Genomic DNA, 15,477 nt, shown 5'->3' on the forward strand with positions numbered 1-15,477 from the left:
TAAGCTGGTTTAAAATGAAAGCAGAAGCTCCCCACAGCAAGTCTGCTGACTTTAACTCACAGCTGGTCAAGAAGAAGCGGTTTGGCTTCAATGTATTAGTACTGCCACAGAAAAGAAATAGACTGCACTTCTGAGCTTTTTAATCTAGCAGAAGGGGTGTCACAAGTTGGAAGGCTCAAGTCAAACACACTTCAGTGCTGAATTAGATGGGTTTTTATCAAAATAAGTAATTATTATTACTGACCAGAACCAGTTACTAGTGTTCTACAATATCTTTATGGCTGCCTTCCTGGGTGGCAAGTCATGGTCATACAAGTTACCGTCCCAGTATCACAATACTTCCAATGGACATAAGGTCAGACCTATCTACTCTAGGAACCCATCAAGCTGTAGATATATAACTCACACTGCCCAGAAGTATAGGGAAATGACAGTCCTGCTTCTTTGTTCACTATGGGATCAACAGAGAAAACCAATCCATTACATTTTGGTCATTTTTGACAATTTGAACAGCCTGCCCAGAAAAGAAAATATTCATTTAAGGCATTCCCATAGACTGCCCTCATTTTGAATATTCAGACCACTTTTTGCAACCATTAATCTAATTTTAGTCTGATCTCTTTTCCAAAATATTTTGACATAAACATTTTTCCTCCTGTGATCAGCTTGTCACATCTAATTTCAATTACTAATGTATGTGCCCCTGGTAGGCATGTCATCTTGGAACCTGGCCTGGAATTATCCAACCTAATTCTTGGCAGAGAATTTCCAGTAGCATGGAAATGGGGACCTCTTTGGAAATTATTCTTAGCTTCTTTTCTGAGGTAGTTTGCACCTTCACACAGAGTCCATAGATACTGACATTAAACATTTGTCTATATTTAGAATCAGGGGAACGTGTGTGCCTTTTGTCCTCGATGCCTGTCCCCTTTGCATTCCACATCTATATTTCATACTATGCCTTTGCTAAACTGTCCACATTACAAAGACACAAGCCCATGTTCACCTCTTCTGCTTTATTCTCTGTGATCCAGGGAACCCCTCATTCCTTGAGACAGGGGTGCCCCTATACATGAGAGAATGTGTGCACACATGTGTATGTTCATGGACACACTCTCACTCTTTAAAGATGTGCAGCAACTCTGCTTGCCTCTCTCCAGCAGATGACACTGGAAATACTGATCCTATATAAAGGTTGGGGAGGCAGGGGCAAAGACAAGGGGTGGTAGGCATGTGTACACATACATTTCTTCAAAGGAAAAGAGGAATGGTTAGTGGAATATATATAGGGTTTTGAAAAGGAAAACAAGGGAAAATAAAGCAATGGAAAAGTTTACCTGTCAAAGGCAGAGGACACAAAATAGGTTTGCGAATATGGAACTGGGGACAACTTCTGCTGTTCACGTGTAAGTGTTTATATATGTTAGAGTAAGGGAGAAGCATGCTGCAAATACAGAAAAACCTCTCCTGACCATCTCTGGACACATCCCATGTGAATCTAACAGCAGCTGGATGAGGCAACTTAACAGAAGATGAGGTCAGGCAAGAGATATGATACAGTCTTGGTTAGGTGAACACTTCCCAGAGACAGGAATCCAGTGTTAGGTGAGGTGCTTTACAGTCCTTCAGAAGTCTAGTAAACAGTCCATCAGAGACACTGAACATCACTGCTCGTAGAGACTTTCTGAAGCCCCGTTCAACATTTCACTAACAAACGTGTAAGTTCTACCCTTGCATTTCACTACAAGAGGCACCAGCAATGTGAGCTGATCAGAGGATGAATAGTTTCATGTCTGTGTAGTTGATATCTTTTTCTGGTTCCTCTTTTTCCTGCAGCATGCCTTTCACTCCATTCTTCATTAGCCTCTGTGACAATTAACTTTTGGCACATCAGTAAGAATGTGTATGTTAATCTGATTAGACTCAAAGTCCCCTAAAGAGGAAAAACAGCACATGATGAGATTATCAAAAGTTTTTAGGCAATGAAATATATCAAGAAATCTTTATTTACTCTCCTGGGTGTGGACTGTGACTTGTATAAGTTTCTGAAATCAGGGGCAGGTGTCTGGGAATTCTACTGCAAGGAAAATATGCAGGGGATTCTCATTCATATCACTTTTCTGAATTTGCACCTCTTTCCAAGCCCAGCTATTGGGTGGGTTTTATTGTTCATTACATTTTGAACTTGACACTGTGAAGATCAAATAAGCAGCCAGTCATCAATTAACTTTACAGAGCATATACTTCAATATTCACAACACATATGCATTGCAGGCATAAAGGGGGGTGGTGAGGGGTGGTGGTGTGGGGAGTGTTGGGGGGTGTGCACACATGTAGAAGGATCCAGGGAATGGTCTGCTCAGTTAACACACAAGTTTCCAAACATGTGGATTATACATGCTTCTTCTACTTCTTTTCCCCACATCTTTCATTCCAAATGCAGGCGAATGCACATACACACACATGCTCACCTTTGATATAAAATTGGGCCTGGCCCTTGCTGTGAATGTAATTTTCTTCTGCTTGGTGGCTCTCTTAAACGCTCTTCTGTAAATGGTCTGAGGGGGCCACCAGGTAAGGGAATTTTGGCCCACCATGTTTTAAACCTCATCACACATTAGAGCCAGAAGCAGCAATAGCTTCTCATTGTAAATTGTGCCTGTTATTGTAATTTATCAGGATCAAACAGTTGCTGGCAGCCCTTTCGATAATATCCAGTTTCAGTGTCTATATCAGCATTGAGCAAAATCAAACATGGCTTGCGAACAGAGGTTTAGTGATAAATAAATCACTCAGGGAGCTTTAAAGAAACAACTCTTCAGACACACCAATGTTATGGTACTTGTCTTTATTTCTCTTCCAGCTTTCCTTTCTTTTCTTTTCTTTTCTTTTCTTTTTTTTTTTCTTTTTTTTTTTTTTTTTTAATTTGATTCACAGTGTTCAGATGACATGTGTTTTGCCTTATTCAGCCATTTGGAGTACAGGTGCATGACTGTGTTTTTGATGGAGTGTTGCTATTCTGGAGTGCTCCATCCAAAACACAATCCCACACATGTAATCCAAACTGCAGAAGATGAGTCAACCATCTTCTCTTTTCCATGATAATTAGACTTTTTTTTTTCATTCAAAGTTACACACTTATTAGTTGCAGATGCTATGCTTGAACAATATTGTTGAATCTTAAAAGGCTTTCACACCATGCTATTTTATCCCTCAGAGTGGAGGAAATGAACAAAAGTCCAAGCTTATCCAATTTTAAATTAAATCACTTCAAATATTATTACACTGAGAGACAATTGTGGCACCTAAATACCTTTAGTATACATGTAAAAATCATAGCCTAATAGTCAATTAAATATATACAGCAGCTTGCCAGGGAAGGTTTGGTATAATTAAGGGATTTGTGGAACAGCAGCTTACAGCCTTACTAATCCAGGCAGGCCACACATCTAAGTGTCTTTTCTTTGAAAATATTTCTCAGTTTCTTATCACATTAAGAAAATGACCATTCCCAGAAGCCTGAAATAACAAAGAAATCTCAGTAGGTTTTAAATCCTTAAGCTAGGTATTATTTTCTGGACAAATGCTTGCAAAAGGCTGTTTTCACAGGTCTTAATACACACTGTCTCAATATATACAGGTCTTAATATACACTGAACCTTGGGACTACTGGTGTTTATTTCTGGTACCTTAGGAGCTAATAGGTGATTAGTGAGGTAGGTATGGAGAGAAAAAGATACAGGAGAACAGGTGTCATAGTCCTTTGAGGCTAAGTGTTAAGGACTATTTTAGTCCTGCAACAAGCCGATCTCTTGGCATTTTTCATACTAGGTGGGTGGTAGACGGACACCAAAGGTTCCACTGCTGGAAATCTCTAAGTAATGACAGGTCATATCCCTAAGCACTGTTTATAGAGGGAAAAAAAAAAAAAATCTGTCAAATCTCCAGATTTGAATTCCAGAGTAGTGAGGTTTTCTATTCCATAGTCCCTATCTGGCTGGCTCTCATTTCATGTACACAGAATATCAGTTTAGATTATCTTTTTTTTTCCAGGTAAGGAAAAATTAAACCAAAAATCAGGAGTCACATGCTGGTTCCAGAAAGGTTGCTTCACCTGGTGCAAAATGAAACCTCCTTATACCAGCACAAGGCAACAAAGGTGTTGTGCTAGAAATGTGCTCAAGGTGAGGGACCTGCACATCACTGAAATGACCCCAAGCAGAGCTGGGGATGTGGCCACAGAGAAGGAGACCTCAGATTTCCCTGACTTCCTCCTCCCCCATTTCTGTACCAACAGCATCTGTACAAACAGCATGGGACTGAACCCTCTGTTCCACGAGCGAGAAGATGACAAGTGAGACAGCTACATTAAACTGACAAAACATGTAAACTTGCCTCTTACAGAGAACTGTCCCTCCATCAGTGCTGGTTATCACATCCCATGGGTTTTGTTATTACATGTGAAGCCAGTTTTGAGGAGGTTTGTCCTTCACTGGCCAAAGACAAAAAGGGGTATCCATGTCCACTTATCTATCTTTTTTCCATTCACCTGGACAGTCCACAGATCAGCAGGTGGAGCATAACTTATATAGGCAACAATACCTGGCAAGAATCTGATTTTTCCCCCTCAAGCTTTTAAGATCTGATGCTCAATTCCCTATTCAGGAATGTAAGACTGAACCTCACAGAGAGATGTCAAGGAAAATTAAAAATTGTGGAACAGATTATTTTCTGATTAAATTACAATGAGAAAAAAACTTGAGGAGAAAGGTAATAGGGATAAATTTCACACTCCAGTTCTCCTGCCAAAATGTACACTGTAACTACCTTTAACCTGATGAAAAATAGTACTTAAAATCCCCTTAGTTCACACATGAACACCCTCAGTCAGGCACGGGGGAGCTGAACCTCTTGAACAGTGCAAATTGGTGTTGGATTAGCACTGGTTATCACACCTGTAAGCATGTCCTGTTCCACACCACGTCTGTCATGGGAGACACGGGAGACCAGAGGAATGCCACAGTCACATGGGTAAAGAGCAGTTTGGAGGGACTTTTATCATATGCCTTTAATATAAGAAACAAGCAGAACATTCCTGAGCTGCAGAGCGAGTTTGGGACACACTTAGCAGTGGGCTTCAAACAGGTAACAATCCCAACCTTTGACACAGACAAAGCTCAACATCACGGATGCACAGCTACTTCGAAAACATTTTAACTGATTTTCCCGAGGAAATGTACAAATCTCTCTTTTGATCTCTTCCAACCCAAAATAAGCATCCTACACTGAATGAAGGGAAGCACAATCCTTGGCTGAGCGCGTGTTTCAGGTATCCACCCCTCCAATAACAGATCATTTTTAAATCAAGCCCCCCCAAACACTGAACACTTCCAATTTGCACTAAACACATCAGTTTCATTCTTTTTCTGCACAGTAGGATAAAATGTGATGTTATGACTAGCTGTATTTTATGGGAAAAATCTCCTGTGTCCATCCCTAAGCTACCTAACTTTCTGAGGAAAATATTGAAAATTGCAAATTTCTCCCTTAAGATTTTATACCACTGTTGTACCAACAAATCTAATTGCACTTGCCACACTACTTTTTCAGATACTTATCTGAAGAGAAACGATGTTCCCCTAAATCAGCTTTTTATTATAAACACACATGCATGTGCTGTTTATTGTACTTTAAAAATACAAAAAAAAAAAAAAAAAAAAAGAAAGAAAAGTGGAGCGCAGAGAAAGTTCTTCAAACTGCATTTGGAGAGTGACCCAAGATGTGGGAAAGTTGTCTATTGCTTATGTTATTTTTTTCACCCACTTTTGAGTGCTTTGAGGCTACATTTCCCCTGAGTTATGACAGATATTGCCACCCACCTTAGTTCTTCCTGCCTCTGCCCTAACAGAACCTCTTTGTTGTTTTATCTAATCAGATTCAGAGGCCCTGCTAGAGTTGGCTCTTTCAGACTGTTCAAAGTGGTTATATTTCTTATTTCCCAGGCTTCAGAAGAACTAAAAATAACCAAGTGAAAATCTGAAATGCAAAGCTAACATTCCCGCCAGTGCTAAGCAGATATATTGTCAGGATCAACGAAAGATGTTACAGATCTGAAAAATTTTAATAAATCAGAATGCTTCCTTTTTCTCTGCAGAATTTTCTGAGTTTGATCTTTCCTAAGCCACCAAGAAATTTTTAGAAAAATATTTACCTTAACTTTTTCTGAACAGAACACATGCAGTATGTTTTCACACAAAGAGAAAAACGTACTACAAAACTTTCTATATGCAAAGGAGAATATTCAAGGCAGATGAGGGTTTACAGTTCAAGTGATCTCAGGTGGAAGCGACCCAAGTTGTTTCTCCAGTCTCACAGAGCAGGAATTGTAAGCATGTTGCCTGATGCCAAGAACTGAGAATTTTCACTGGCAAAGAAGGATCTACAGTAGGCACAAGGCAGCATCATTCAAGTAAATCAAAAGTGCAACAGTTAGTCAAACCAGCCATGTTTGTATCTATCTTTGCATAATAATTTTCCCAGGATTTCTCAAGAGCAGCAGAAGGTATCTTGCTCCACTAGCTGGATTACGCAGTGGAGGAACATTTTCTAACAAATTTATAGAGAATCAGGAAATTAAAGAAAAAGCAGTGTTAAATGTTGGCAAATGCACTTTAATCTGAGAGAATGATAAGCACCTTTAATTATTGACTGCAAACAATCACCCTCTTGAAAGAATTTTTAATTGCTTACAGTTGCTGGTGATAGGAGAGTTTCCTCTATGATGGTGAAGGATTTATTCCTGCAGCCAGTAATTACAGCAACTTTGCACTCTTCCACAGAAACTTAAAACTTAGCTGTACAGGGCACAACATTAAGACAAACATTTACACAAATAAGCCAAAGGGAGGATCCATTTTCAAAAAGCATGAGAAACAGTGAACGTCTGCTAACTTCCAGAAAACGGGAAATGGCCAGCAACAGCCCAGCTTCCAAACTTCAAACTTTGTGGCTCCCTTCAAAGGATGCAAGAAGAAATAAGATTTGTGACCAGTCTGAGTCTCTGGAATAATTTGAAACATGACACAGAATTTAGTTCTCAGCCCACGGAGAAAATTCACGATGGAAAAAAACCCATACCATGAGACGCTGAGTTCAGGCTACTGTAACTGAATCTACCAAAAATCCAACCCTTGGGATGAGAGGACTTGTTATTAGTGACGGAACAAAATGAGACCTGCAGCAAACCAAAAGTGAAAGCATTAAAAATGCTCTTTTGAACTACAATTATAGTTACGTTAACTATTTTGTAACTAATCCTAATTTGGCTACCATTTTCTCCCATATGGAATACAGTTACACACTTTTTGTTTGTTTTCTGTGCAATTTCTAGTTATGGAAGGCTTTTCTTTTTCCTGATGTGCATACTGGAAAGGGCTTTTATTGCATTGTCACTTAAGGAAGTCTCATCACGGTGAGCATACACAGAGAATGCAATTTTAACTTTAGTCCACCACTGTTTGTTTCCTTTTGATTTAGCAGGAAACTGTTAACCCCTAAAAAAACATAACCAAGAAAATGGTGAAATATTTATTATCATAATCTTGTATTTCACATATTTGTAGGCTCAGAACTGAAATACTATCTGATGCAATGCTTCAGCTAAAGTGAATGCGGCAGAGACTTTGGTTTTTATTTGATATCTTTTTCCCCATTGACTTTTATGGACAATACAAAACCGAAATTAGCAGAATAAAAGTGTGGATATTTTATTCCTTTTAATTTTGCCATTAATCTTTGGAAATTAATAATCCACGAAGCCTCATATTTTTGCTGTTTAGCAAGAAAAACATATGCACTATGTGTGCACATGCCACATATTTAAATGAGAAGCCAATGATTACAGCAGGAAAATCTGGTTTCATAGAAGACAACAAAGGCTTCCCATCCATGTCAGCAGAGCCTGAAATTTACCTTATAATTTGGGACTCTGTCCAGCAGGATCTATTTTAGCATTTGCATCCATCATTCTGCTTTATTAGCACTGCTGCCCAAATTGCCCAAACGTTCCTGGCTGAAATTCATGACTAGCCCCGCTCTCACATTTTTTAAGTTCTGCTGTTAAGAGCTCTTGAGAAAATTGCTCCAACTGGTTGGCATTAGAAGGAAATGAAAATCTTTTAAGTGGCTATTGTGCATATTATTTGAATGCACTGGATGACATTTCAACACCAGGCAATGCCTCCTCTCCACCACAGTCATCAAGAGTGGTTTAGGTTTTTTTCTTTTCCATATGGGCACTGAGGTTTCCAACAGCACTGATCCCTCTGCACATTCTTCTATACTATATACAAGGCTCTTTGAACATATTTCAGCAAACAGAAAAGCTTCAATGTGCAAGAGTTTTTAGCAGCTTGAAGGACTGAGCCCTTGATGTGATTATTTGATCATATATGAAGTAACTCTCATGATCAATGAGTGATGTCACAGCTATCACTTTGAAGTCAATAGTAAAATTTGCACTGGCTTAAATCTGAGCAGGATCAAGGCATGAAGCATGACTGACATTCTTTTAATTAATTTCCATATTTCTTTTTAAATTCTCATGCCTCACTCCATGCTTTTTCATGCAACAAGAGCAAATGTTGAAAATGGATGTTTTCACCATCAGTGGGCTGTCGTGTGTAACAAATTGTTCTAGTATATTAGTTTATGTGGGCATTCTATCCTTGATCACCTCCCACATTTCCCACAGACAGCAGCAGAAGTTGCACATAAAGATGAAAAAAATACTTTGCAAACGGAAATATAATACTCCATCTGCAGACAATAGGCCTGATTGAAAGAAGTGCTAAAGCACCTTTAGCAAAGTAATTCCCATAGACTTGTGTGGAAAATACAGAGCCTGTACTTCTTTGCTTCTTTGAATTTAAACTGTAATTTATACTAGATTTAAAAAATCTGGGATAGATAAAGGCCATATTGGAAGCGCTGTCTTTATCTCCCAAGCTAACAGGAAATGAGAGGCAGTAATAGGACTTTAACTGGTTTCTCACTTGCAATGAGTATCCAAACACTCGCTGAAGAAAACTTCCTTTCAAAATCTTTTCGTTCCAAGTCTGCTGAACAGAGAATCAAAACGTGTGTGTGTGTGTGTGTGTGTGTGTGTGTGTGTGTGTGTGTGTGTGTGTGTGAACAATGTCCATTTGTATTCTTAAGTGAACTTGTTTTATTTTACCATTTACTAAATGCTGGCATAAAAATTCCTGAAGCAACGTGACTCTCACAACAAACACAAGTGACAGACCCTCGCTGGAGAGCACATGCAAGCACAGACTGCAATTGTTCTGTGGTTATTTGAGAGGCAGTGGTCAGGGAAACAGGGGTCATTAATTTCCCTGCGTGTTTTAAACATTTCCAGAGATGTGCTAAAATGTATTAAAAGCACAACGGCCGACATCTAAAGCTGAGACATTAGGAAAACTTTAGAAAGGGATTTCTGTGAAAAAGCGAGAAGGGATGCTTTGAGTCTGACCCTTGCATTAGGGAATTACACACACTTTTAACCCTTTCCTTGTTGCTTTTCCTGAAGATGAGTTGTACGACTTCTGGAGACGTGCTTGGGGTGGAGGCGGAAGGAAACCTGCTCCGCCCGTGTGGCTGCGGGGTGTTGCGGCTGCCAGGGCCTTCGGTGCCCGCTCGGCGGGGCGAGCGCGACCGCAGCCCGGCTCCCGAGGCTCGGACCGGGAAACCGCTCCCGCCCCGTCCCCTCACCGCCCAGGGACCGCCGCCAGGGGGCGCGGCTCGCCCGCCGCCCCTTCCGCCGCTGCCGCCCGGGCTCGTCCCGCTCCCCGTCCCCGTCCCCGTCCCCGTCCCCTCGCGTGTCCCGCGGCGGGCATGGCACCCCGTCCTGTCCCCTCCCATCCCGCGTGGCCGCTCCCGCGCCGTGTGTCCCGCGCGGGGCGGGCGGAGCAGAGGGAAGCCGGCGGTTCTGGCGGGATCACGTGGCGCGGTCCCTGCTGGCGGGCGCGACGGTGGCCGGGAGGGTTTCCCGGGCAACCGCGCCGCCGGCGAGCGCGGCGGCCGCGCTGAGCGGGGCCCGGCGCGGTGCAGGTGCGTGCCCGGCGCCCGGGCAGCGCTCGGCTCCGAGCCGCGGCCTCTCCCCTCCCGCTGCTCCCCGGGCGCCCGTCGGGCCTTGGAGCCGGGCCCGGCCCGCGCGTCCCCGAGCCCCGCGCGTCCCCGAGCCCCGCGCGTCCCCGAGCCCCGCGCGTCCCCGAGCCCCGCGCGTCCCCGCTCCAGGGAAAGCCGGCGGAGGAGGAAGAGGATCGGGCCATGGCTGGGATGATTGGAAGGTTACGTGAAATGTGTTAGGCTGTCTAAGCTTTCCCCCACCCCAGTGGTTTAGCCATACCTCCTCAAAACTTCCGCTGTCCGCGCTGTGTTGTAGTATATACCCCAGCCAGTTCCGCCTTTGTTTTGTGCGCGAAGTCGTTTGTGAGCCGCCCGGTCTGAAGATACGGCTGAAAAGTATGTTTGCTAAGGTTAATGTTTGCCTCTGATCGTCTGTTACCGAAACGGTAAACATGTTTTTTGTCCGTTGGGTTACATGTTGTTTTTATAAAAGATGTAATTATAGGGTAAGCAGAATAAAGCCGTCATTCTAAGGTAGGAAGAAGTAAGGATAATGTCAGGAGAATCACTTTGTTTTTCTGGCAAAGCTAGAATTAAATATTCCCCACTTGCTAAAGTAACACGCACCGTTACTAAATTGCTAAAGCATCCTGTGTTTAACATCAAGTGTTCTTTGATGTGAAAGTATAAAAGGATACTGGATTATGTGTGCCCTGAGAGGTAACGTTCTTAATCTCCTTACCATGTTTTCAGAGATATTGTCCAAATGCTTACATAAGGATACCGTGCTGAATCCAACGCCTGGGCAGTCTGCTATATAACTTCATTTTTTTAACTGCCAAAGCCAAAATGTCGGGTGGTCTGTGGATGGATAAGGAGTGAAAGCAGGAAACAGTTGTCACAACTCGCCTGTCAAAATCAATTTACTAGGTAGGTAACAGTCCTGTGTACTGAGTGGGCTCCATGCCGGGAGAAGTTTTATTTAATGGTAAAAGCACTTTTGCAAATGTTTAGCCCTTTTATGTTCACATCACACTTCTCAGGTGGGAAGATGCTAGTGCAGTTTAATGCTGCCGTACATATGCATTTTTGAAGGCAGCCATATGTGTTGATACACAAAAGCTTTGCAGCCTTTGGGTCGTTGGACATATTTTGTACCTGAGGAGTTGATGCAGACTTAGGGGAAGGAGAGGGGGGCAAGTGTCATTGGCTTTCAGTCTCAGGGCAGTTCAAACCAAATGCCATTCCCTAACCTTAAAAAGCTTTACATGTATTTATTTATTGTTTACTAAATCCAAAGCATAGCCGAGATGATGAAACAAAGCTAACAGTGCCAGATGTCCCCAGTGTTGCAGAAGAAACATAGAAAGGAATTAAAAACCCTTCAATGGAAATATTACTGCAGTAGATTCTCATTTGATTATTAACAGAATTTTTAATTGTGTTGCTAAGAGAGTTAGTTTTTGAAGAAAACTGTAAAGATGCTGAAGTGAATCATATTTTATTTATCCCTTGAAGTTTAAATGCTGAAGCTGGTGTTTTGAAAATGAGTATTTTGCTTGTGAGGAATTTGGGTGATACAGGTACATTTGCACTGATTGTCTCAGTGCATAGTTTGGTAAGGAATGGGAGAATGGTGTTTGTCATCTCTTAAGTTTTGGATTGAGTTTTTTTTGCTTACAGCTCTATTCAAGCAAATCATTAGGTTACATCAATTTCAGAATGCATTTAATTAACTTCAATTTAAATTTTATTTTTTTTTAGACTCATTATGGCTCATCAATTTTCAAAGGAAGAATTAGATGAGCAGTTTGAAGAGTTTCTGAAAGAGGTATGTTTGAGAACAAGGTCACATCCCTATTCTCTATTTTAAAATGGGGGAAATTAAGTATGGAAGAATATGAAATGTAAGATTCAGCTGTGCTTTTATCGCATAATTAACATAGCTATCTTATCTATTGGTCTTTGCAATGTCTTAATTGCTAAGCTAAATTCATACTATTTTCTTGTATTGAAATCAAGAGAAGAGTTTTGTAATTAAATAAATATTTTTTCATTGCCTGGTTGTATCTTCAGAAAGAGCCCTTGGTTCTTGATTTTTGTTTCAGTTTTATTGTTGGTGCTCCTTAGTACCAGAAGCTTCAAATTGATGTATAATTGAAAATGAGTTTAAAAAAATCTGCCTGTATATACACACAAGTTGCATTTTAAAAATTTCTGTATTTTTCTGTGCAGTGCTTACTCCCACTGAATTATATTTAAAATTATTTTATAAAATGAAGCATGTTGTAATGATTAGAAAATTTGAATTAGATTCCTTTAATTCCTCATGGTGCTTCATGGTTTTCAGTACTGGCAAAATCATGCAACTCTATGGGTTGTGACTTAAGCTAAGAATAATCAGACATGATCTAAATGCCCTGACTAAATGTGTTTTTTTTCAATGCAAATTAGACCTGTAATTTCAGAACTTGCCCTCTGGTCTGTAAGAATACAGTGTGGTAACCCTAAAACATAAATACTTTTACTTAAGGCCTTTACTAGATTTTAATTCTGTATATAAGTTTAACTAATGATAGCAGAGATTATTTCTGGAGTCTCTGTTATATGTAACATATGCTTGAATTTTTTTTAAAGTAGAGTTTGTGTTACAATTTAATGACTTGTGAAAAGTAATTTAATGATGCAACTAAGTTAGCACTCTTGAACTCACTGAAAATATTAATGTGAGTAAAATTATAAAACTAGTCTTTGCATTTCCTTTAAAATTCATTACTTACTGTTGTTACAAAGGGAGTTGCTCTGGGGAAGAGAAAGGAGTTTTTTTCTTTTATTTGTTATGCACATCTGTCAAAACTCTGCATGTGATTGCTTCTACTATTTTATTCCTCATTTGACATGCTCTTCTTCCTCCTCAGCTATTGCTCATACAGAGAATGCTCATTAAAAAAAAATTCAAATAACTATTGAATTATTCTAAGTGGCATTTGGAATGTCACAGAGAATGTAACTTTAACATTACATATCTTAATTTTTTTATAATTTCAATCCAAAACTGTTTTCAAACTGCTAACCAGTTATTAAAAATACTTATTATGCTTTTTGCCAGCTAGGTACAGACCTGAATAACAATTATGTTGTCTACTCTCTGTTATTTTTACACAGGCATCTTCTACTACGTCCTTCTCTTTGCTCTTGTTTTTTATAAAAATTGCTTGGCCTTTTAATATTAGAAAGATGAGAAACTGATGTGCTCTATTTCTTGAAATCTCTCTGTAGGTGATGTTTGTGTTGAGAGTGTCACAGCAGGTGGGGAATAGTAAAATCTGTTTCTCAGTAGTTTGGGGAAAACAATGTTATTTAAGCAAATCTTTCAAAGAGGAAATGGAGCAGGACTTTTCCATTTTAAATAACTCTTAATGAATCTGTGGGGTGAGGCTGTGTATATATGTTAGTGATTAAAACATATGAAGTTAAAAGACTGTATATACAGCTGGATGATGCAGGTCTAATATGAGAATTAAACTAAGTCTTTTGGCATATACACTGAACTTCAAAAGCTATCAGTGGATTTTCTATTCTATTATCATTATACAGGAGGAAACAAATGTGTAGTAACAATGACTGCCTGTAGGATAAATCCTTTAATGATTCCCTCTGCCTGGTTATGCTTTTTCCCAACCCCTTGCCAAGATAGCCTGTTGTCACCCATAATTCTTCCCATAATCCTTCTGTACTGTTTCTGTTCCTATGGTCCATCCACTCCTCACCATCAGTATCTTGTTTTGGTGTACTTCCTCCTATTGTTAACTGGGTTTCCACTAAGCATCATCTGTCATACTGGTTTAGCTCCAGGTTTTCAGTGTTTGCTGTGCCGTTCTCTTGGGACGTACAATGTGAGGAAGTCTTTCTAATGCACAGTGTTTCAGTTAATTGAATTAATTGCCCTTTTTTTGATGACTTAAAGCAATGTTGTGAAAAAACTGTTGTCTGCTTCTAGTATTTTAAGTGGACCTTTGTTCTACTTGATACTCATAGATGCTTGAGAAGGAAGACTTTCAAATCCTTATTAAAATATCTGTAGAATAGTATCTGGAAGAGAAGCACCACACATTAGGCCATGTTAGAAAAACATTTTAGGTTTTTTATTAAAAGATCAAATAGATTAACATATTATTGTGTAATAAAAGCACATTTTGGAGTAGACTTATTTAACTGAAAAATACTGGTTTCATGAATTAATTAGGACAACTGGTCACGAAAGTCTGAGTGGTTTAGATTAAGTTTTAAGTTCCCTCACATGCAAAGGAGGTGGTAAACTGATGATGTGCCATGTACTTGTTCTAGTTCTTATCCTAGCCTCTTTAGTCTTTTATTTGAGATTAAACAACTGATACTTTCTGTGTGTCTGTGTTCCTGAAAGTCTGAGAGGCTGTCTTGTAGAGGAGAGGAAGAAACTGGTGCCACTTAGTGGTGCTGAGAAGTCATTATGAGTCTAAAAAGTTGATTGATGATTGATTGATTGATTGATTTACCTTTTTTTCAAAGGAAGGGAAAAAAAAAATCAAGGTTTTGCTGTTGAGACAACTGACATGTTGGGGAAATTGCACCAGTATTTTTGTGTCAGCATTTCTCTCCCAGCTGCTGCAGCTTTACTGTCTGCAGTTGACAAGATGGCTGGACATGGAAAGATTCCAGAATTTGAGCACAGCCTATGGGAGTTGCAGGTTCTTCAGTTACAATCCACTAAGGAGCATGAGCATTCACTGAAGTTCTGCTTGCAGAGCAGTAGATTCTGTGGGTTGCAAAAGAAACAACAAGTGATAGCAGATCTTGCTTGCATCAAGCTCCTGTCAGTGCTTCCAACTAGCAGAAGCAGTCTGAACTTTGGGGACAATAGCATTGGTACTTGTGTTGTGACTAGTGTCAGGAAATTGTTATTAGTGGGGTATTTATTAGAAATCTGACGCTGTTTTGTTCTGTGTCACAGAGCCAACTTAGAGAAATTGCAATACATCCTGTTGTCTAGTAGTTTCATAATTTATTAAAATTGTAGTGTTTTAAAGTGCAAGACTCAGAGCACTTCTTTCTTTCTGAGATATATGATAGGCATTTAGTTTTCTCTAGTGAAATTGAAAACTCTGAAGATGTTCTTGATCAGAAATACTAATAAGAATATTTTATTACAATTTTTCTTAATTTATAGTTTTATGTAATTGGAATTTGATTTTTGAATGTTCTTGTTAAGCCCAGAGAAGTTGAAGTTTTAGTCATATAGTAAAAGCAGGCTTTTATGGCAGTGTTTTTAATGTAATAGAAGGCAGAGGCTTGTTTTAATAAATCATACCC

General features: G+C 39.8%; 1 protein-coding gene across 6 annotated transcripts in view; it reads left to right on the forward strand.

The window, feature by feature from the left end:
• The first annotated feature begins 10,029 nt into the window (after positions 1-10,029).
• CEP162 (centrosomal protein 162) overlaps positions 10,030-15,477 on the forward strand; it is a 44,308-nt gene continuing 38,860 nt past the window's right edge. Inside the window, exons 1-3 of one of the 6 annotated variants that reach the window (XM_021545976.2) lie at positions 10,030-10,110; positions 10,882-11,058; positions 11,893-11,959. In XM_021545976.2, coding sequence (XP_021401651.2) covers positions 11,900-11,959 — 60 coding nt within the window. In that variant the 5' untranslated portion in view covers positions 10,030-10,110; positions 10,882-11,058; positions 11,893-11,899. Of the gene's footprint in view, positions 10,111-10,237; positions 10,575-10,881; positions 11,059-11,892; positions 11,960-15,477 lie in introns of those variants that run through there. The other 5 variants (XM_021545949.2, XM_021545939.3, XM_021545969.3 and 2 more) reach the window with 5 other exon arrangements.

This window comes from Lonchura striata, chromosome 3 (genome assembly GCF_046129695.1).
Source record: "Lonchura striata isolate bLonStr1 chromosome 3, bLonStr1.mat, whole genome shotgun sequence".
Taxonomy (NCBI): domain Eukaryota; kingdom Metazoa; phylum Chordata; class Aves; order Passeriformes; family Estrildidae; genus Lonchura; species Lonchura striata.